This window comes from Haliaeetus albicilla, chromosome 5 (genome assembly GCF_947461875.1).
Source record: "Haliaeetus albicilla chromosome 5, bHalAlb1.1, whole genome shotgun sequence".
Classification (NCBI taxonomy): domain Eukaryota; kingdom Metazoa; phylum Chordata; class Aves; order Accipitriformes; family Accipitridae; genus Haliaeetus; species Haliaeetus albicilla.
The window spans coordinates 14,611,997-14,635,165 of record NC_091487.1 but is presented as its reverse complement, the minus strand read 5'-3'; the positions used below and the strand labels follow the sequence as shown (position 1 = coordinate 14,635,165).

The 23,169-nt window shown below is 40.4% G+C and overlaps 2 protein-coding genes across 5 annotated transcripts in view; one reads left to right on the top strand and one right to left on the bottom strand.

Moving 5' to 3' along the window:
- SETD3 (SET domain containing 3, actin N3(tau)-histidine methyltransferase) overlaps nucleotides 1-2,975 on the bottom strand; it is a 64,537-nt gene extending 61,562 nt beyond the window's left edge. The window contains exon 1 of the mRNA XM_069783511.1: nucleotides 2,831-2,975. The gene's annotated coding sequence lies outside the window, so the exon portion shown is untranslated. The remainder of the gene's footprint in view (nucleotides 1-2,830) is intronic.
- Nucleotides 2,976-3,328: 353 nt separating this feature from the next.
- CCNK (cyclin K) lies at nucleotides 3,329-22,043 on the top strand. Of its 4 annotated transcripts, XM_069783504.1 has the most exons (12): nucleotides 3,365-3,498; nucleotides 5,193-5,263; nucleotides 5,358-5,624; nucleotides 6,656-6,737; nucleotides 7,336-7,467; nucleotides 8,297-8,402; nucleotides 8,544-8,601; nucleotides 10,926-11,095; nucleotides 13,536-13,822; nucleotides 17,759-17,792; nucleotides 18,482-18,556; nucleotides 20,715-22,043. In XM_069783504.1, the coding sequence occupies exons 3-12, from the start codon at nucleotides 5,428-5,430 to the stop codon at nucleotides 21,335-21,337; spliced, it is 1,764 nt and encodes a 587-aa protein (XP_069639605.1). In that variant the 5' UTR covers nucleotides 3,365-3,498; nucleotides 5,193-5,263; nucleotides 5,358-5,427; the 3' UTR covers nucleotides 21,338-22,043. The 4 variants fall into 4 exon arrangements, with proteins under 4 accessions (XP_069639604.1, XP_069639605.1, XP_069639607.1 ...); XM_069783503.1 differs by lacking the exon at nucleotides 5,193-5,263 and having other exon boundaries at nucleotides 3,329-3,498; XM_069783506.1 differs by lacking the exons at nucleotides 3,365-3,498; nucleotides 5,193-5,263 and adding an exon at nucleotides 3,762-3,780.
- Nucleotides 22,044-23,169: the final 1,126 nt, after the last annotated feature.

Genomic DNA, 23,169 nt, shown 5'->3' with positions numbered 1-23,169 from the left:
TACTATCACTTTTATCAGCTTGCTAAGTCTGAACTGTTACATTAATAACTATAGGATTGTCCCTATGCCTGTCTACCTTCCATTAACACTTTCTTAGGCAGAAGGAGTGCTTCTTACTATAAACACCTCGCTGATCTTCTAGGGAAGATAGCTTACTAACTATCCCACAGGAAGCAACTCAAGCTCTTTCTTAATGATTAATAAACCCCTTGCCTCTCTTTTGAACCAGCTCCTCAGACAACTAATTTGACCAGAAAAGAAAAAATATTTACTCTTTGCAAAAAAGAAGCCATAAACAGACTGTTAAACTCTACCACTTTGCCAACCTACTTTTGTCATTTCATTTCTTTGCTTGAGTTTAGCTCCTACTGAAGACTCCCACAGACTTTTTGTTCCCAATTCCTTTTGAGCAGAATTAATTAAAAAACCTAACGTACTGTTTTTATTTGCATGTTTCTAAATATGTTCTTCATTTAGAAAATATTAACCTCACTTTATAAAAATATAACTCCTAATCGAGAGTGAAGCAAGTCACTGACTTCAGTCATCAGCACAGACAGACCTAACAGAACAGCCCAGGCCTCCAAAAACACTCGATGCTTAAGCCATGGGCATTGTGATGCATCCTTTAGCACGCACTGAACACTACGACAGTCTGGTTGGTAGTAAAGATACAGATCCCCTGAGATCTCCAATACCCTTAAACTGCCTCTTTCATTCAAAGAGCAAGCACTAGAACACTCATTTGCTGAAAACTACCCAATACATCAGTTTAACTGTATAATCAGTACCACTATGATAAAGTATGTAATACCTTAGATACAGTAGATGTGTCTAAGTTCATTATATTTATTACAATAAAAATATCATCAGGATGTACACTTTTCCATGCAGACAGGCATAATATGGCTTCTTTTTAAATTATGTATAGTAATCAGGCCATCTCTAACTGGGAACAGTAACATACAGATTACAAATGATTTCAGGGTTTGCAGCATTTCTTCCCCCAACACCCTAAATCTATTTCTAGGCACACCAGGCCAAGGCTGTATTTTCAACTGTACTTCAACATATACTTCAATCCAGCTTGCTAAACATAACTGAAAGCTCTATTAAAGCGCAAGCTGGCATGCTTGAATCTCTACCATATTAAATTACTTAACTGAGCAAAAATATCGGGAAACACCCCCGCGTTTGCGGCCATCATGCCACTCCCTCCAACGACTTGTACACTGGCTTACTATTTTATACCAGGAACCAGATACCGGACATGCAGAATGCTATAGCCGTTTACCAACCTACAAAATACTATGTTTCACTTTATAGTTACAAGCTTACACCAACCAAAAGCAGAAAACACTTGTGAGACATTAAGCTAATACTAGTAGCACTTTTCACAGAACAAAGCTGTCAGCTGAAGAGACAGGTGCTTACCTTACATGCTCTTGGAAGGGACAAAGGCAATTTGCTTTCAAGTTTATCTCATGAGCAAGCTTAGGTTCCAAGGACGAGTCCATCCAAAAGAGCAGATACCAGGCTTGGGAGAAGAGCAGCCTTGAACTAAGCTGTGAGAGTCAACTTCCAAAAGGAAGAACCAAGCTCGTCCTGACAGCCAAGCGTTGCCTTTGGGTAAAAACCCAAAAGCCACTTTAGTTCAAAATTTAGGAAGTTGCTAAGAATTAAAGACAAATGCAAAGCACAGCCTCAGCTTAAGCAACTCTAAGCAAGTGTTGCTGGCTAAGAAGGAAGATGAGGAAGGGTTCACGACAAGTTCCGTCTCAGCAGCTGCTGTAGTAACAGGGGGAGGCTCAAACACCGAGGCTGTTTCAGGAGTAGCGTCCTCATATGTAAACAGTTTAAATGACAGTTGTCTTAAGAGTCAAAGATTTATTCGAACTTTAAAACCCACCTTTTTTCCTCTAAATAGGTTTAATCCCTTTACTTAAGCAGGTTGAAGACTGGCTGAGAAAAGGAAAGAAACCAGAGCACTCTTCCTGCCAGAGGAGGACTCTGAGGAGCCACACACCAGCAGAAAGGCTCCCGAGCCAGACCCCTGGAGGTACGGGAAGCTCTGCAAAGCTGAAGAAGTAGGAGTAGGGAGTATTCAAAACGTGACACACACACAAAAAGGAATCACATCGCGGAGAAAGCAGATTTAAGCCGTTTGTTTTACTCTGGTTTCTGATCAGCCTCTCGGGGGGGGGGGGGGGGAACACAAGGGAAAGGAGCGGGAAGACGCGAATGTCACCGCCTCGCTCACTTTAGACCTGGGTTGAAACGAGACCGACCCACCCACGGCGGAGCAGGAGAGCGAGCGGGCCGTGGGCCGCGCAGCGCACGCCGGCCGCCCTCGGCGAGGCGGCGGGAGGGAGAAACGCCACGGCGAGCGGGGAGCCGGAGCGCCGGCCCCCCGTTCCCCCCGCCAGCGGGACGGGGGCTGCAGCTCCCCGGGGCGGCGCGGGGCGGGGGCAGCCCCGCACGCGGAGGGGCGTGGCGCGTGGGCGCCCCGCGCGTGGGGTAACGGCCGCCGGGGGAGGGAGGAGGCCGGGGCCGGGGCCACCGCGGAGGGGAGGTTGGGGGAGGATGAGGGGGCGGCGAGGCCCGGGCCGGCGCAGCGTGCCCCGGGGTGGTGGGGGAGGGGGTGTCCGGAAAGAGCGGCGCCTCCCGCGGGAAGGGAAGCGGCGGGGCCGGCCGCGGCGGGGCGAGGCCGCCGGGAGGGCTGAGGGGAAGGGCCCGGGCCCGGGCCCCGGCGGGGCGGGGTGGGGGGTGTCTCGCCAAGGGGCGACCGGCCCAGGCAGGGGAGGGGGCCGCGGGCGAGGCCCCGCCTTACCTCCCGCGCGGCGGCAGCTCCTGCCTCGCCTGCTGGGAGCGGCGCAGAGCCGGAGCCCGAGCCCCTCGCGCCGGACGCCGCTGCCCGCGGGTGGGGGGGGGGGGGGGGGGGAGGCGGCGGCCGAGCTCGCCCCAGCCCCACACTCCCGGCCCGGCCCCGCCCCCTCCGTCGTCCCGCCGACCACCATTGGCCGAGGCGCGTCCGGCCGGAAGGCCCCACCCCCTCCGGGACGCACGACGGCCAATCCCCAGCGAGCACCCCTTCCTCCCTTAAAAAGGTCAGACAGCTCCCCCATTGGCTGAGACTTAACTCACGCCTTCAGATTTCTATTGGCTTTCGCGACTTGCAATCTTCTCCCTCCGGCTTTCTGATTGGTCTGCTCCAAGACCACGGGACACGTCGCCCGCCTGCTTCTCGCGCTTAGCAGCCGCTGAAGGAGCCGGGATTGGCCGGGCCGGGCCGGGGCGGGGAGGGGGAGTTGCCGCTTCTCATTGGCCGTTAGGCAGCAGGCGCCCCGTCCTCGCGCGCTATGCCCTCGTTGACGCCGACGTGATGACGCACGAGCGGCCTGGCCTGGTTCCCAAGATGGCGGCGCGCAGGGCGCGGAGGCTGCGCTGTCGTTAGAGGCTTCCGCGCTCCGCTGGGCTTTCCTCTCCCACGCGTGGCCTGTGAGTGCGTCGCGCCTGCCCGGGGCCGCGGGGCGCCGGCGGCTGGGGCCGCCCGCCCTCCCTCCCGCGCCGCCCGCCGGCCAGAGCTGGGGCCTGGGGAAGAGGGGAAGGGAGCGGGGAGGCTGGGGCGGGGAGCGAGCGCCTCCCCGGGCACCGGCCGCCGCGTCTGCGGCGGGCGGGCGGGCGGGCCGGCCGGGTCTGGGAGGAGCTGCACACACCCCCTCGCCGGTTTGGGGGCTGCAGGGCACGGAGCTGGGCTCTCGGTCGGATGGTTCGTCTGAGGTAGGATGTAAAAGAGCAGGGATCGAGCTCCTGAAGTCGTCTCTGTGTTAATGGGGTGCGTAAGAAAGCAGAAGAAAAACTTTTTATTTTTCTTTTTGGTCGCTGCGGTTTGGATCGGGATGCTTGAGGTGGTTCGTTGAGGATGTTGTCGCCTCTGTGGTTTTTATTCCTGATTCTGTAATCAGAAATGCTTTCGCTGCTCGGAGAAGCGGGTCTCGTCGCTTCGGGCGATTTTGGTGTTAAGAGGGTTTTAAACCGTTCAGAGCGTTAGGAAGCAAAATAACTTGTAAGGAAGAAGAACCGTAACAGTTGTAAAAAAAATAGCGCATTGTTGGTAAATGTGATGTGAGCGTGTGGTCGTGGCACGGCGCTCTTTTGTTGGGTCTGGAGATAGTTTTAAGTAGCCATTCACGTATTTGTGACAGAGTTTGGATTGGTCTGTGATCGGTACCATTAGTTGTGAAGGTTCTTCCAAAAACAACGTGGAGCAAGGACGGTTTTCTTTATTCTGAAAAAGAGAAACTTTTTGAATTTGAGCGAGATGCTGATTGCAGGCATCATTTTTTCTGACAGTTGATGTGATCTTTCTTCCGTTTTCAGAAGGGAAACATCTGGGAAACTAACAGCTTAATTTTAAGTGTTTTAAGTTTGGGTCTTCCTCTGACTGTTTTGCTTAGAGCAAATATATTGCATCATATTTTAATCACTCTTTGTAATGCGAACATTTGCAGGTGACTGCAGTAATTTGTGTGTATTATCTGTAGCTTATGGAATTACAGTAAGAGTAGTTTTGTGCCTGAAAGAAATGAAGGCAGCAAGATAGTCTTCATTCTTTACATTGAGGCATGGCTGAACATCAGTCACAACTCAAAGCACCAGAAAGTTGCCTGCAGAGCTTTGTGATGTAAATATACCTACCTGAAGTGCTGGTAAACACAGGAGAGTAGCACACTCTTTGACTGTAATCAACTGCCTTATTTTCCGACAACGTTAGATACCACCTTACTTTACAGACTCACATCAGTTGTCTTGGTCTTGGTATGTGAAAGAACGCTACCTTTTTTTTCTTCAAGTAATACAAGTACAGAACACTTTACAAAGCTTTTTGCCAAGTGGTCGCTGCTATCTTACCAACCAGGGATATTTTCGGGAGACTAAGTATTTAAATTGCCATTCAGACTGACCTAATGAATGTGTTTCGTAGTTATGAACAGCGAGTTGACCCCCCCCAACTTTTCAAATCTTGCTGCTACCATCACTGAATTGCTTTTCCCTATTTTGTGGACAAAGTAGGTGAAAGTTGTTCTACTAAGAAGTAGCAGATATTGTTGATAATGCATTCCTGAAGTTTCTTTATTAAGCAGATAATAGCAAAGATAACCTGTGTCTATTTCTTTGAATTGATTTTGCAGTATATGGGGAGGATTAAGGGCAAGGTTAAACATTACTTGTCTTTGAGCGTAGAAAAAGTCCCTTCCAACGGGTAAGACTAAACACTATTCGTCTTTACTCATCTTTGAGCGGCGAGGGGGAAGTCCCCTCCATTTTTAAAGAAATCGTTTTGTCTTTTCTTAAAGGTTCTGAAGCGACTGTCTGAAGACTTCATTTTTGAAAACTTAAAAAGCAAGAACAATTCTGTTTTAATAAATGAAGGAGAATAAAGAAAATTCCAGCCCTTCTGTAAACTTGGCAAACCTGGACCATACAAAGCCATGTTGGTACTGGGATAAGAAAGATTTGGCACATACACCGTCACAGCTAGAAGGGCTTGATCCAGCCACTGAGGCGCGGTACCGCCGGGAGGGGGCCAGATTCATATTCGATGTGGGGACACGTTTAGGGCTGTATCCTTTGAACTCATGTTGGTATGAAATGTCTTTATGAATGGGAGTTTTCAGAATAAAATGTACAAGAAATGTCATGTGTTTAGTTAGCTGTTCAATTGTTTCTTAATCATTAATCAAAAATGTTTTTGAGTTTACTTGCCTTTTGATGTACTGTGTTCCTACACAGTTTTCATCCATTCATTGGATAAACAAGGTTTCAACGGAACCATTTTAGCAATAGAGAAGTAAGGTGATACAGACTTGCCAATTAAGGATAACTTTTGGTAGTTAGGGAAGTCAGTCTCTTACTACATGAATCTACGTAACTTCTCAAATTTTGCATTTTGCATTCATTTGTCTACCTGTTTTGAGGTATATATCTGAGGCTTCTAACCTCTGGGGTTTTTTTTTAGTTCAGGTTGGGATTTACAACTCTGTATATATTAGTAAGTTCTCCTCACTGTCCCACTCTCTCACAGACTGCCACTTAAACTTTTTGCTTCCTATATTCCTATGCTTTTTTTAATCTTCTCAGTTCTTTGTTTAATAAAATGTGTTGAAGATAAAATTTTACTCTTCTCTTTAAAGAGAAGAGTAGGGAGCATGTTCAGATTTTATTTGTATTTGTAGGTGTGAATAGTTAGTAACTTTCCTCCACACCAACACTTTAATGTGAAGTGATAATTGTTCTGTTTCTTCAAAATACCTGCTGCTGGTTTTGACCTTCTCTGAAGCAGGTATGGTTTAACACGAGGATGACATTGTGTGAATCCTGCTATAAACATGATTGGGACTTCACAGGCTTCCAATAAATGCTCTAGATATCAACTTCATCTGGGCTGAATCATAGTACTTACACAGTCTTGAGGGGTTTTGTGGCTTTTTTTTCTGAAGCTCCTGTTTTACTGGCCATTTTTTCTAACTGGTCATTGAACAAACAGTTAGGTACTTGAGGTACTCGAGACAGCAGAATGTATCTTTTCCTTTGTGCATGTTTGGTTTTAAATTTGGTTTGTGCCCTGTTTGAAAGTCCTTATTCTGCACCACAGACATTATGATACTCTAGCAACCGGAATAATTTATTTCCATCGGTTTTATATGTTTCATTCCTTTAAACAGTTCCCAAGATATGTAAGTATTTACAGTATTGATGACTTAATATAATGATTGCACCAGCCATGGACTATTTGAAATGGTGATAAGTCACTTGGGTACTACTGCTGGCCACCACTCTGAATGATGAAAAATCAGCATTTATCTTTTGATCATTACAGTTTAAAATACACTGTTCTTGCTTGTTTACACATTTCTGTTTATGCTTAGAAGCATATTTATATTGACATTGCAGTTATGTCTTGCTGATACCATTCTTTAGAAAGAGTAACAGCTATAGTTCTGGTGCTCCTGTATTGGCTAAAAGAAAAAGAGCAGTGTAATACCATCTTAAAACTGCTTGGCAGACTATGCTGAACCAGGACAAATTCTTTGGGTTTCTGACCTTGAAGTAAAGTTGTATAAAATGGACGGTCCTCCAAATTTTGTATTTTTCCTTTGAGAAAGTAAAAGCTTAAATTAACACTAAAATAAAATCAGAAATTAATATGCTCATTAAGTCTTTCTTGGGAAACTTCTACAGAACTGTTAATGGAAACTGACAGTGCTTTTACAGTGCTATACTGTATTGCACATCTACATGCAGACAACTTTTTGAAAGCACTTTCTTTTTTAGGTGACAGGAGCCTGCTGTCTCTTCCTGGCAGGAAAAGTTGAAGAAACACCTAAGAAATGTAAAGATATAATTAAAACAGCTCGTAGCTTGCTAAATGATGTACAGTTTGGACAGTTTGGAGATGACCCAAAGGTAAAAATACTCATGTTGAAATTTATTTCATCTTATTGTACTCCAGCAAAGTGGCATACATTCATTAGAGCACTAGCTGATTTTCAGTTGTTCTAAATAAAATTATATGTTCAGCATGCATTTATGGCTCTTTTGGGTAATGTGATAGGTAACTAAGAAAATAATTCTTTCTAATACAAGTAGCTATGGGAGCCTACTGGGATGATAATTTGCATTAAAAGTTTACATTTGATTTCATGTAAATTCTGGTGTTATTTTGGAAATTAAAGTAAATTCAAGTAATTCCGGTCAAAGCTGGGAATGTCATCAAGACATAAATCATATTTGACAGTCTTAATGTTGTTTTAGGAAGCAATTAATAGCAAATTTTAAGTCAAGTAATAGAACTACATCTCAAAAGTATTGAGAAACTTCCTGTTTAGAGTATTTGACTTAGCAAAACTATGGTTCTCTCAAAATTTGCGTATTATAAATAGCAGAAGGATCTGAAACTTGGGAGAGAAATGTGGTGAGAGCTTACCTTTTTGTTGTGATTTTGTATGTTTGGTACTTTCGTGCTGTGTCTGGTTCAGTTCTTTCCTTCATGGAGCAGAAGGAATTTTAAACACCACATCCCCTCTCCTGACAAATAAAACTGAAGAAAAAGTATCTGGGTTTAAAATAATCTTTTAAGTTGGAGAGATTTCTGTTCTCCTTGGAAACAAACCCTAATCAAGCAGAAGCAAAGATGTTTGCCTGGAGATGCTATGCAGTCATGCTTTATACCAGCATAAAATATTTGTAAGTAAAAGAAGGAATAATATTGTGGTTACCTTGTAACATTCTCTAGGAAGAAGTGATGGTTCTTGAAAGAATCTTACTACAAACAATAAAGTTTGATTTGCAAGTGGAACATCCATACCAATTTCTTCTCAAATATGCCAAACAACTCAAAGGTAAAATATTACAGGCTGAGCAAGTAATGCCTGTTATTAATTTTCAGAAATTAGTGTATATTAACAGTGCAAGAATATTCTATTTCAAACTGTTTGTCCTTCCTAATTTTATTTCTTACAACTTTCCTGATTGTTTTTCAGGAGACAAAAATAAAATTCAAAAACTGGTTCAAATGGCATGGACGTTTGTCAATGACAGGTAAGATAATTCTAGGAAACCTTTTGAAAGTGAAATACTTACTGTTGCTTACTTTATTCTGGGATTAGATATTTCTTTGACAAATGTTTATGTTTTCTGCTTGTTATATGTTTTCTTTCTTTCAGTTTTTCTTTGCGTCATTGCCATGATAGTTCCATTGAGCAGGGAATCTAGGATTAGTATAGAAGGAGACCATTAAGACCTTTGCAATTTTGTGGTAATGATTTAGTGCTGCGTTAAAAAAAAGATGCTGTTTGAAAGGGCCAAACCAAATTATAGATCTCTGGGATAGAAGCTGGCTTCTTGCCCAGTCTAAGATATATGTGGCACATACTGAGACAGGAAGGTAACTTCGCAATTCCATCATGTTCGTCAATGTTTTTTTGTTTTTTTTAAAGCGATGTTTTGGTAATAGTAAACTAGCCATTAAATTCAGTGATGAATACAGGTTTTAGCGCTAGCTTTACAATTTCTTGAATAATGGATTTGCAATACAAGGATCGCATCAATTAATAGGAGTGTGTGTAGAAGCACTTTTCGTGTATTGGAAAAAAACCAAAACAAAACAACTTGATAGGCTTTAGTCTTGATAAGGAGGATTCTACAGAGCTAGGCAAGTTAATTCACCAAGGACGGTTAAATGTAATTTTTAATCTCCATAGCAAACCCTTAAGAAAACGTGTAAGTGGCCTGACTATTCAGAAGTGCTAAATACATTGCTTTCAGTCATACCTACAGTAGTAGAATACCATTAAAAAAGAGGTGCATTTTTATTCTTATGCCTTATTTGAAGTAGCCCCATGTGGCTCCAAATTCTGTAGATAGCACCTAAACTCTCCAAATTAATTTGAGCAAAAGGTTGCTTAGTGAGATGTTTACTTCAGCTGCTGTCAGTCTTGCAGGTGATGATTCGACAGGTGGAACAAAAATGTGGCTTGACTGTCACTGTTAAGTTTGTCAGGGAAAACTTATGTTATTTATCCATCAAACTTTGGACTGTACTTGGAATTAGATGGTGTTTAATAATTGAAGAAATTTAATAATTAAAAAAGCTGCACTTCAGGAAAACATTAGTATGAAGTTGGAGTGATTGTTTCAAATAATACTTATCTCTGTTTTTGAGAGGCTGTCTTGTGCTTACTTAATAGGCACCGTATTAGAAGTGTACTTGTTTTCTAGGATCCTGGGAAAATAATTCTGTACTTTGCAGTATAGGCCTTTAGAATAGGGGGTTCTGTGCTTACACAGCTGCAGTACACCCTCCAAGTAAATGTCATGAAATTAATAATAAGAAATCAGTGTTTTAAGAGCTAGTTCTTTTGTCTTTTACTGTTTACTGCTGACCTGATTCTGCCAGTGTTTAAGTATCCCACTGGCCTTCAGTTACATGTAGCCCACTGGAGTGAAAATGGATTTAAACCACTGCCTAGGGTACTATTTTGATGCATTTAAAGACATAATAATGAATTAATCAGCCAATTTGCAGAAACTTAACTGGTGAGCTGGATCTAAAATTCTTTAAGCAGATCCTATGTTACAGAATCTATGAAGGAAAAAGAAAAAAGGGAAAAACAAATTTTGTCATTTAAAATTAATATCAGGAAACAGTAACTGATTATGACAGGAACTTAGTCAATGTCAATAATACCAATAATATCAGTTATTTTAGCATTAGCTTTAACGAAGGCTATTCAAGAGAACGTTTTACAGTTTTTGCAGCTTGATCTCAAACTTGCGTCGTGCTTGACAAGTTGCTTTACAAGTTCATGTTGGCTGTTCGGGGCGGCGGGGGGGAGTTATTTAGTACTTGTTTACATTTTATTGAAAAACCTTTGGACGCTCTTAAAATGCAGATGTGGGCATCATTCCCTAACCAGTGTAATGCAGTGACAGCACACTTGTGTAGCAGCAAACATGAATTCTGTATTTAGTTAACCCTACAGGTAGAACTACAGTGGAATGTAGCTGCTCAAACCTGGAATATAATGCTGTCTTTTCCCTCTTCTTCCACACCCTTATAGTGTTAGGTTTTCTATTTTTAAACTCCAAACTTGATGTTCCTATGTGGTGTGTTGCTTCTGTAGGCGTATGCCCTCTGTATTATCTGTGTAAAATTACCTTGTTTCATGATAGCAATAGTGCAGAAACACTTTAGTTTTGTAAACTCTTTTGCTTAACAAGGCCCTTAACATCTCAGACAATTTTAATTAAAGTGTGGTGGGATTTTTTACCCTGTTAATTATAGCTGTCGTGCATTGAAGTGTTGTACTTTGACAATCAGAATTGTCTTCAGGGTTGTGTTTTGGTTTTTTTTTATATTCCAGTCTCTGCACTACACTGTCACTACAGTGGGAACCTGAGATCATAGCTGTTGCAGTTATGTACTTAGCAGGCCGTTTGTGTAAGTTTGAAATACAGGAATGGACGTCAAAACCAATGTACAGACGATGGTGGGAGCAATTTGTCCAAGATGTTCCTGTTGATGTACTGGAAGGTATGAAAAACATTTGCCATAAAGAGAGAGGAGTATTTCCTTTAACTGTGTGACCTAGGTCATAAGTAAATGCAAATTGCTTTCTATTTAGGTTTTAGTAAAAATAATCATGTGTAGAGTATGTAACTTGGATCATATGTGCTATGCCTTAACTGGGTTTTAAATTAAACTTATTAGACTGGCTTAGTCTGGAAGCTTATTTAGTTATCATGATTAGTCTTCTAGTCAGTATTTGCTTTATGACTTGTTTAGTTTATAACACGGATAATTAGCTGCTAAGTTGTCATGGTGTGCGTTTTCTATTTTTTTAATGATTCCCTTCTCCCCATTTTAAATAAGCAGCTCTACAAACACTGGAACTAATGGAGCCTGGTTTCCAGTAGTTTTCTCATTGATGATTGACCTCTTTAACCAAATTATGCTAGGTTATTTGGGTTTTTTTACAGTGTACCACGACTGAGGAACAGATTGTGGGGGTGAATTCTGGGGTGTGTGTGAATTCTGGTAGGGGATGAATTATGGATCTTTTTCATCAATACAGATATCTTAGTACTATTCCTTTTGTGTGTATATATTGCTCATATTTACCTGTTGCTTGCCCTCTTGAGGGAGAGAACCCCAGGAAGTTAATAAAATAAAGCAGGACCTTTCTTGACTCTTGTTAAGTAAATTGTGGTTATGTGGCCACTAATTTGTCTTCATTAAAATTTTTACTGACTGACCTGGTACAAATGTCAGGCTAAGCATACTTCTAGTTCCGTAAATTGCTTTAGAGACCTTCTTTAAAAATCGATGCTTGTCACAATCTGGCATTGGGTTCTATGGAATTTTTAAGTGAAACAGTATGTGTTGCTGTTCAGGTGGTTTAGCCTTTGTTGCTCTTAGAACTTTCAGGTGAATACCCTACAGTTCTGATGATTTCTTAAATGGTTACCTGTTCTGTTTGTATTACAGTTTTTTTCAGAGTCCCTTCAGTTTCTGATAGATCCGCTGCTGAATCCTTGTCAAAGAGGGTTGTAGAATGGAATCTCTCTCCAGTTTCTGCTACTGCATTAGTGAATGTTCATGGAAAAAACTCATTTAGCTTTTCTAGAAAGGTTTTCTTTTCCTTGAGTGCTGCTCTTGCACCTGGTTATCAGTTGGTCCTACACATTTTCTTACAGACTTTTAGCTCCTAATGTGTTGGAAAAATAATTTAGTACTTGTCCTTTACTTAGTTTCCTGAAACTTTTTTGACTGGCCTAACTAGACATGTATGTTTTAACATACAATCTTTCACCCACTTTCTTACTGTATTACTGTCCTGTTGTTACATGGTTACCTGGCTCTCCAAGCACACAATAATGACATAGAGTGTATTAATACCAAGACACTTTGTTCTTCTTCTGGAAGGAGTGCTATAGAATCATAGAATCTTTTGGGTTGGAAAAGACCTTTAAGATCATCAAGTCCAACTGTTAACCTTAACAGTGCCAAGTCCACCACTAAACCATGTCCCTAAGCACCACATTTACCTGTCTTTTAAATACCGCCAGGGATGGTGACTTAACCACTTTCCTTGGCAGCCTGTTCCAACACTTGACAACCCTTTCGGTGAAGAAATTTTTCCTAATATCCAATCTAAATCTCTCCTGGCACAACCTGAGGCCATTTCCTCTCATCCTATGGCTTGTTACTTGATAGAAGAGACCAACACCCACCTCGCTACAACCTCCTTTCAGGTAGTTGTAAAGAGCGACAAGGTGTCCCCTCAGCCTCTTTTTCTCCAGGCTTAACAACCCCGGTTCCCTCAGCCGCTCCTCATAAGCCTTCTGCTCTAGACCTTTCACCAGCTTCATTGCTCTTCTTTGGACATGCTCCAGCACCTCAATGTCTTTCTTGTAGTGAGAGGCCCAAAACTGAACACAGCACTCGAGGTGTGGCCTCACCAGTGCCCAGTACAGGGGGATGATCACTTCCCTGCTCCTGCTGGCCACACTATTTCTGATACAGGCCAGGATGCCGTTGGCTGCCTTGGCCACCCAGGCACACTGCTGGCTCATATTCAGCCGGCTGTCGACCAAAACCCCCAGGTCTTTTTCTGCCGGGCAGCTTTCCAGCCACTATTCCCCAAGCCTGTAGTGTTCCATGGGGTTGTTGTGACCCAGGCACAGGACCTAACATTTAGCCTTGCTGAACCTCATACAGTTGGCCTCAGCCCATCAGTCCAGCCTGTCTAGATCCCTATACATCTATATATTGTTCAGCATAGGCAGAAGAAACTCAGAAATGCAAGTATAAATTGAAAAATAGTGTGTTTTAAAAAAGTCAAGTAATATTTGCAATGAATTCTTCTGAAGTTGATGTCCAGTAAAAAGCTTAGTTGATAATTGTGTATTAAATATACACTTGCATGTTAATGGGGGTATAATCTTTTGGATTTTTTTTTTTTTTTTTTAAGACATCTGTCATCAGATCCTGGATCTATACTCACAGGGAAAGCAGCAAATGCCTCATCATACTCCTCACCAGTTGCAGCAGCCACCATCTCTTCAATCTACACCCCAGGCACCTACAGTACAGCAATCGCAGCAGTCCCAGAGTTCAGAGCAATCACAGACTCAGCAGCAAAAAGAGTCACAACAGTCAGCACAACAACAGCAGCAGCAGCAGCAGCAAACACAAGCACAGCAGTCTAAAAAGCCCTCTCCCCAGTCAAGTCCTCCTAGACAGATTAAAAGACCAGCAGTAAGTTTAACTTTGAACTTTAACTTGCGTTTTATTTTCAAGCTGATCTGATGTCCAGTTGATTTAAAGGCTGCAGTGTGCAGCAGACTGCGGTTAGCTTTAAGCATGAGCCTAGTAATTAATTTTGTATGGTAGACTTCTGTTGGCTATGTGGCAGGTATGTTAGTGTAGAACAGCCTTTCCAGTTTTGGCATACCGCATTCTTACTGCACTTGAGGCAAAACCAGTGGAGAGACTTTTAAGTCAGCATGAGCTATGAGGGTTCTAATTGTTTGTGGTTCTGTGCTATCAAATTTTCTTTTTGCTATTAAGCAGGCTTGTTTTAGGGAAGGCCTCTTGTGTCATACATGAATGTAGAGATGTGCACAGTGATGATGAAGACATTATTCGACTCTCTGGTCTTTGATTACAAATATAAGAGAATGGTGACTTCTAAAAGTATGTCAAAATTCTTAGAAAAAGTCTTTCAAAATGATCAAATAACAGTGGAAGCCTATAAATGCATCATACATTAAAGTCTCACTTTGTATTATCACCTCATCATTGACAATAAGAAGGTACACTGGCAGTTGGATAATATCACAAGTACTCCGAGTGCTTTTCCACAGTCATCAAGTTCAAATGAAGCTTTCAGACTTTAATTTACACTTTTTGTGGTTTTTTTTCTCACTTGCAAGTTATAAAAAAAAAAAAAGTGTTAAAGTGTTACCCAAATCTTCTTGCATGTACTTAGTAAGAAGAGTGCCTTCAGAAGTAAAATCTTTGCAACAAGTCCATTTAGGAAGTAAATTCTGTACAGCTTTTACAGCTTTTGCTCTAATTTGTAATTAATGCATGCCCAAACCAGAGAACAGACATCAAGAGGAAAAAAAAAAACAACCAAAAAGCCAGGAAAAAGCAACAAATGATAGAATGAAATGGAATTGGAAGAGTGCGGCATCTTTATAATAGCAGCCTCCCAAAAAAGAGAAAAAATGAACTCTGTAAAACATTGGTCTTGTAATTGCAAAATATAGCCTGAAATATGTAGTTCTTGCACTGAACTTTAGAGTTATTCAGCATAGAAAGCTGATAAAATGTGTTAATTAGCTTGAAAGTTGGGAGAAGTCTTTATAGGTAATGCGTATTTCTTTTCATACTTTTTCTGCTATCAGCACAAATTCTGCTTGGGTTGTCAGATCTGTAGGGCAGGGAACTTTTCTTATTTTTCTTTAGCAAAAATGTCTGGGGCAGTTTGGCATATCAGAAACTGTAAATAACAACTTGGATTTTTCTGCGTGTGTCCATCTGACTGTAAGTTGTTATGAATGCTTGTTCATTCATGTGAAGGCTCTACCTCTACAGTACTACTGATTTCACCTCATCCCGTGTTAATGAGCTACCTCATGGAAAAAAGTGATGCCTTTTGCATGAATAGTATCTGTTGTTCTTTAACAAATGCCTCTGGTCAAGCCCTCAGAGCAACTTGCCTTTTCTTGAAATTAAGTTCGAGGTTCATCACCTAATAATTAAGGAATTGAATAGTACAGATAAAAAGGTAAGTCCTGGTGCCCTGTAGGCATCCAGAAAAAATAAAAAGCAAAGCATGACTCAGTAGGGTTTTTGTAGGAGAACAGCACAAACAGCATGAATTTGAGAAAAGCAAATGATCTGAAATCTTTCTTTCTCAAGAAAGCAGTCTAGGAGAACAAGATGTATAGTGATTGAAAGATTTACTTGGTGCTTCTAAAATGTTCTTCAGTTAGATGTACCATAAACCTTACTTAAAATGTTTGCCCCATTCTATAAATAGGGCTTTGCATGACTTGTTCTTTGGTTTGTACAGAATATAAATACATTGTTCCTGGAGGCCAGATTTTCCATTTACAATGAACTCTTATAACTCCATTACCTTCTGCTGAGCCAAGATACTTTCAAGCAGCTGAGGCATTGGCCCATGACTTACAGACCCATACCAGATGTCTAAAGCATCTGCAGATCCTCTACATCTCTGGTGGTGAAGAGCACTTGAACATTCAGTTGACTTCACTAAAAATATACTGGTGAATCATTAGTTGTAAATAATATATTTAGTTTGATTAAACTAGAAATTGTTAGTGGGAACAATTTTAATGCACATAGAAACAGCACTAAAAGAACAGTTCTGTTGTGGTATGGATTGAGCTTATTATGAAAGTACTAAATAACAATCAGCATGCTAATAAATAATGTTGACCCTTGGATGTCATGGCTGGAGCAATACAAACTACAGTGCAGTAGAAGGACCAAAAGAAAGCTCATCTCTATTTTAGCAGCTGCCATTATTAGAGAAGTGATTTAAACTTTTATAGGCTTTGATTTTGTTGCTTCTTGATATTTTTTTTTTCCTTCAGCATAAATACAGCTTAAACTGATGTTTGGTTTTCTGTCTGCTTGTTCCATTCTAATGTACCTCAGTGACGTTATTTTCTGAACATTGCTCCATGTTAACAAATGCACAATAATTTAATTGCTTGCCACTTGAAGTGATCAACTGACTTCGCAGAATGAGTGATTTTTTGGAAATGTTGCATAGTGGAGACTTGCTTCTATTTGAAAGTGCAGGGAGATCTGATGTTTGCATGCAGTTTTACAGACAAGGAATTTAGTGCTAGAAAATCGAGAGAGGACCACCCAAGTAAAATGAAGGCAGCAGATGAGTCTGTGAGAGTCACCAAGAAAAGTATGTATGTTTGGAATGGGAAGATAAAATAAAGATTGTCCTTAAAAAGCAGGAAGGCAGCCAGAAGGTGACTGGAGATGCATTGAAATGACTATCAAAGCAGTTATAAGAACGAGGTAGCCTCAGGCAGGCCTTGGCCAAGTCAAGCAAAAATCTTGAGAATACTCATCAGAATTAAGGAAAATTCATTGTTCACGTTGGAGTGAAATATATGTCCGTTCTTGCTGTGGAAATTAAAGTGATGGGAACTGAGCAACAGTTTGTGAAGGTAAAGCCCCTAGAGGTAAATAGTCCCTTAAAAAAACCCTTTCATTCAAAAGCTATGTACTGTACCCCTCTGACTTTTATCATTAATTTTAAATACATTTGTAACTAAGCTTATTGTATTTAAAATTTCAGTTAGTTTCTCTGCTTTTTTCAAAGACCATCAGCTAGCCATCTTAGTTGGACTAAGTAAGCTGGAGAGATTTTTCTTACTCCCTTGTCTGTGATTCTTTAAAACATCACAACAAAACGGCAAAAACAAAACCCCAACCAAAAACTTGCGATTGGAAGGATGATGTGAGGTTTTGGGGGTTTTGCTCAGTGTGCATGAATTTTTCTTCTGGCGTAACATTTGGCTTTTATACAATGCTTTCCATCTGAAGGCTTCTGAAATGTTTTACACTGAGCAACACTTTCACTGCCCTCCTGTCCTGGTAAATAAAGCATAAAGGCCTGAAGTGATTTTGGCAAAGGTTGAATGGCAGGTCAAAGCAGAATCAGGAACAGAGGCCAAGTCTCTTGCTTTCAGCTCAGTGAGCAGTGTACCAGACCATGACGTATGTGCAGTAGATGATAAATAAATTAAACGAGATGTAATACTCAACAGTGAGAACAGCAGGAAATGCTGTATCTAAAATAGCTGCTATTTTTTCAGTCTTTTCATTCTGCCAGTTAAGCTGGGCTTTCCCAATGTGATTTGCCTTTGTTCAGTGTTTGTGTTGCATCTGTCTAAAGAGACTGGACATTATTAACCTCTTAATAAAAATATAGGAACAAATAAAGGGGTTGTCCTGCTTCCTTTTACGGGAGGGAGGAGGAAACTGGTTCTGAGTTGGAAACCGGTTCTGGTTTAGTCAGATCTACAAAAGCTCTTCAGCAGGCTGTAAGTTGTTTCTATTTTGCTCGCTCATTACCATTTTAAAATGCTTTGTATTTTGCAATGGTCTTTTTTTTTTTTTTTTTTTAAACAGGCTGTGTCTCCAAAAGAAGAAACAAAGACATCAGGTATTTGTATTGCTTTCATTTTACTATTTTAACCAGAATAAGTCATTTGCTGACATGTGCTTAGTTTGTTTGCTTACAGGCTTGGCAGTTCTAAACTATTTTGATCCTAATAATGTGTCTTTAAATATATACTGTAACTATTTTTAAAATGTTCCTAGCTGCAAAACTTGAAAAAATGGAGTATAACTGTGCCCCAAGAGTCCCTTGATACAATCTGTACGGTAGAAGTCTTGCTAAACTACTTGACTCTCAATTTATAACTCCATGCATCATTTAGAGTAGTTCTTCAGCAAGCTGTGGGACCTTGAAGTGACTGAAGGTACCATGTCATTAAATAGCTGCACTAATAAGTCATCTGTTGGTAATCAGTGACATTTGTAATTGGTTGTTGGCATGGCTGCCAGTAAAAGGCATTTTGTATCAATATATAGTCTAGCTTAAGAAATGTTTCGCTGCATAGCTTGAACTTGTAGGCATGTGTTCCTTTGGAAGACTTGTACGTGATACTTGATGCCACTTCATTTATACAAAGGTCTTGATTTTAGTTTTCTTTATTAAACATACCTAGTATATAGGATTTCCACCGTACTTTTGTATATGATATGGTAAGCATTAGTATGAGACTAGAGTTGGAATTTGGAAAATATTGCAGAGCAATAGCCAATTAGGAACTTCCAAATGTTTTTCAGAACCACCACCACCATCTAAAATTCCTAAAATTGAAACTTCACATCCACCAATACCTCCTGCACATCCACCTCCAGGTAAGCTTTTATTTTCTTAAACACATTTACTCTTGCCGTTAATTGCCTTGCTTTTCATTCAGATGGTGGTAACGGTGTGGGGGCAGGGGTTGTAGCCTTAATTAATCAGCTTGGCAAGTAAAAGCATTTCCAGACAGAAGCAAAAAAGTTATGATGGAAACAAGACTACATTAGGTGGACAAAGGCAAAACAAAGCTGTGACTGTTAAAGGCCTAGAAGACTAAAACTAATTGTCACTAGCAGGCAAAAAGGGACTTATAATATGGCATCTGCCATCCTTTTGAGAACATATTACTAGAGGAGCTTCCAACTGTCCTGTAGAAGTCCTCCATGTTACATCTTTAGTATAGAAATTCTGCAGGTGTGTAACTTCTAAACAATAAGGGGGATACTTTCTTTGCTGTGTCGCAAAAGAGGACTTTCATCTGCCAGAGAACTTTAACACTGCACACATGCCTTATGTTTGCAAAATAAACTGTACTGTAGTAAAAATGTGCTTCCAGCACCTTGATGCATTAGCTGTCCTTCCAGTGACCCTTAAATATGACATAAATATTTTATAGACCATGGTCCATAATGTAAGTGTAAGATGACAGCTTCTAACAGGGAACTACAAGAGAGAAAAACAGTCCTCTGAAATACAGTAGGACCATTTTTCCTGCTTGTTAAAAATCTAATTAAGAAGGGAGGGGTTCTTCTAAATATCATGTTCATTATTCCTTCAGTTGTTAAATCTTGAATGCTCATCTTGCATCCAGAATGATTCTGAAAATGAGCAAATGGGGAAATTATTGCCTGCTATAATTTAGGAGCTGGAAGTTATTGAAATCATAGGTATCACAGCCAGCATACCCACCTTGCATGATACAATTATGTAGCTGTCCTAGGGGACAATTTTGCTGTTAAAATTATTACTGCTTAGATAAGGTAAATCCTATTTAGGCAGGTAATGAATTTGTTTCCCTTGTTATCTAAAAATCTTCCTCTTAGATTTTCTTTATACAAGCAAATCATTGTATAAGCACTGAAAGATTTTAAGAACAGTCTTTAGAGGCCAGCTCTTGTCTTTTGGGGCTCTGAGGAAGAATCAGGTGAAAACTAAGAATGTTTATTGATCAAATGAATAGAAGTACTAGAAGGAGGATTTATCTCAAATTCCGTTTAGCGTTGTCAGTTTAGTTGTTGCATGTCACTGGAAATGACTGCCCTGTATCTGCTTCTAAATAGCTTTTCTTAGTGAACAGTTTTAGATGTTTATATATACAAGCAAGGTGGATGTCAAGATGGCCCAAACTCTTTTGTTGGGTATTTTAATACTGACTGTATGACCATACAGAGATGTTGCCATTAGGTCAGTCGTCTTATTGTGGTATTCCTTACTTCATAATGTCCGCATTAAGAGGAAAAACAAAACAAAAAATTAAGATTCTTATTTAAAGAGATGACAGCTTAAAGCATGTTCTTCCCAGAAATGGCCAAGTATAATTCTGTAAAATTCTGACCTTTTTATGAACTTCCCCAGACTGTCAGGTACTGACTTCCCTGAAACTAATCAGTGGAACAAAGCTGATCAGATTTCATGTCCCAAGCAATCTATTGCACTGTCTTACCCTCCAGTTTTCTTTTTTCTTTCTTTTGGTAAACAGGTTTAGAACTGAGTGTTAAAGACTTGAGACTTTGGCCTGTATTCTCAAATAGTATTTCCCACCATGGGAGGCAAGTGAAGTGCAGAGGGTTTTCCACCTCCTGGAGTATAAAAGAGGTAGAAAGGAGGCCTGGACTAAAGAAGATTGAAGCACTGATCAAAAGATTTTTGGTATCTTGGGTCCCACGACTTTTTAAATCTGCTAGTTGTGATTCTGTCCATCCAGTCTGCTAATTTCTGCTGATTGTAGAACAATATTTAAATTATAAGAAAATAGTAATAAGAAAAGATGTATTTAACTCTTCGAATGGGAAAAGCTAACCTTGGAGCTTTGTTAGGCAGCTTAGTTATTTTCTAGTGCCATAAGAAGGTCTGATTGGATACCATATGGCATTCAGAGACTTAGAGAATTGAGTCCTCTTTTGATATGTTAACTGGAAGAAAAATGTAAAGTATTCAGAAGCTGTTATTGCCACTATCCTTCAAAAAAATAAATTACATTTTCTTTTCCAGAGCGCAAGCCTCCTTTGACAACTGCAGTTTCAATGGGAGAAGCAGAGCAATCTACTACTGTGGACTCAGTAGATATGCCAAAGGTCCAGATTCCTCCCCCTGCTCATCCTGCCCCAGTACATCAACCTCCCCCTCTGCCACATCGTCCCCCGCCCCCACCCCCTACCAGTTATATTACAGGGATGTCTACTACAAATTCTTATATGTCAGGGGAGGGTTATCAAAGTCTTCAGTCAATGATGAAAACAGAAGGACCAACTTACGGAGCTTTACCACCGGCCTATGGACCACCAACTCATCTACCATATCATCCGCATGTCTATCCTCCCAACCCTCCACCACCAGTTCCACCCCCACCCCCTACTTCATTCCCCCCACCCAATATTCCACCTCCTACTCCTGGATATCCTCCTCCACCTACATACAACCCTAACTTCCCACCTCCAAGACTGCCTCCAACTCATGCAGTACCACCTCATCCACCTCCAGGGCTGGGAATGCCACCAGCTAGTTACCCCCCGCCTACTGTTCCCCCAGGTGGACAGCCACCTGTACCACCTCCAATTCCACCACCTGGTATGCCACCTGTAGCAGGACTTGGACGTGCTACATGGATGAGATAGCATGAGGTAATTGGCTCGATATCCCTTTATGTTGACTAGGCAGGAGTAGCTAGCCAAAACCTACTTTGTAAAGATGAAGAGGAGGGTAATTTGTATAATTTAGATGAAGAAATGAGGAGGTGAAATGAAAATTTAGCTGATCTGTTTGCAGCATTGTTTATGGTGAGTTATATAGGCTTCTAGATTTTAATCAGCTTTGCAGTATCTATTCTAACTTTATACATTTGACTTAAGTTTAAATTGTCTTGAGTTACTCCAGCACTGGATTACTTTGTACTAGCAAAACCAGCCATATTGGCTCAATTATATCAGTAAGAAGAAAATTTCCTTCTAGAAATCAGTGCCTATTTTTGAGTATCAAAATAGCCAGATACCATGAAATTTGATCTATAATAAGAAACTTCATTTTTAGTAATAATTAAAACAACACGATGTCAAGCATAAAAGCTACTTTATTTAAGAGAGATTCTGAATGCTAGCTGACTGGAATCATTTTTGAGGTGTTTGCCTTGCTGATATTTTTGTTTGGAATGTACTGGTATCTTAAAGTATTGTATGTTTACACCTATTTGCAAATTCCTGTACATAATATATATATTTTCTAAGTGTGAAAGTCTGAATGTAACAACCTACTGTGATGTACAACCTGGTTATAAATGGGACTACTTCGTTCACATCTACCCAAATAAAATTGATTCTGAATTTAGTGGATTTCCAGTTTTTTTCAATTAGTTCAGAATTCATAACTATGGTACTTACTGCAAGATATTTCAGGGGTGGTCTCCCAAATCTTATTCATCAGTTTATTTAAAAAGAATGTATTTTATTTTATTCAACTAGAAGTATACACTATCACAATCAATCTCTTACTTCATTTTTACTAAAATATTTCAAATGAATGTTTTACACACATTATCAAAAAAATCTGTACTATTACTTTCCCTCCCCAAAAAAGCCAGAGTGGTTCAATAATAGGTAAAAACGCGTGCTAAGGTCTAAAGAATTTTGCTATATACACAACAGCAGGTGCTAACTTTTCCAGTTCTTTGTAAATCATATACAGAAAATATAGCAGGGCTGTAAGATCACAGGTTTAACAGAAATCAAACTTTAAACTGATTTCTAAAGCAGCACAAATAGACTTTCCCCACATTATGAAAAATATACAATTTTATCACTTTACAGTCATGCACTTTGAAAAAGATCAGTAGTACTCTTCCCCCACAGTTTCTAAAAAGATAAAAGGTCACTTTAACACTGATTTCTTTTAATATCTAATATTTGGATAAAAATGTGCCATTCTCAAACAAGGTTGTGCTCAGCAGTCTTAATCAAGGTGCAAAGAGCCAACTGAAGCTGGTTATACTGCAGCATTTCAGAAACTGTTACAGAAATGCCGCTTACTTCAGTCACTCCAACAAAAGGATGTGATTTCGCTTTCTTTAAGCAAGCAAAGTCCATCTGTAAACAGTGGATGCTTTCTTTGCCAGAGGATTGCAGAACCCAGGGCTTCAATCTTGAGGAAATTAGCTTGGACTATTGCCCCAAATATATCAATTTAATGGCCGCTATTTCAAGGGATGCTCCCCTCCAACTTAATGTACAAAGCTCCTTGGGTAGTTTTCACTGAAGACTTAGCGCATAAGTAAGTGAATTTAAATATGCATATAAAACATCTTTTTAGACAACTGAAAATTCAGCACCCAAGTCATCCTGTAAAGTCATTGAGCGTCATTTTACTCCAGGAAGACACTTTATAGCTCAAATGGAGCTAAGTATGAAGAGTAGCAAGCCTAAAAACTCCCAAACAATAACACCCCAATGTACAGCAC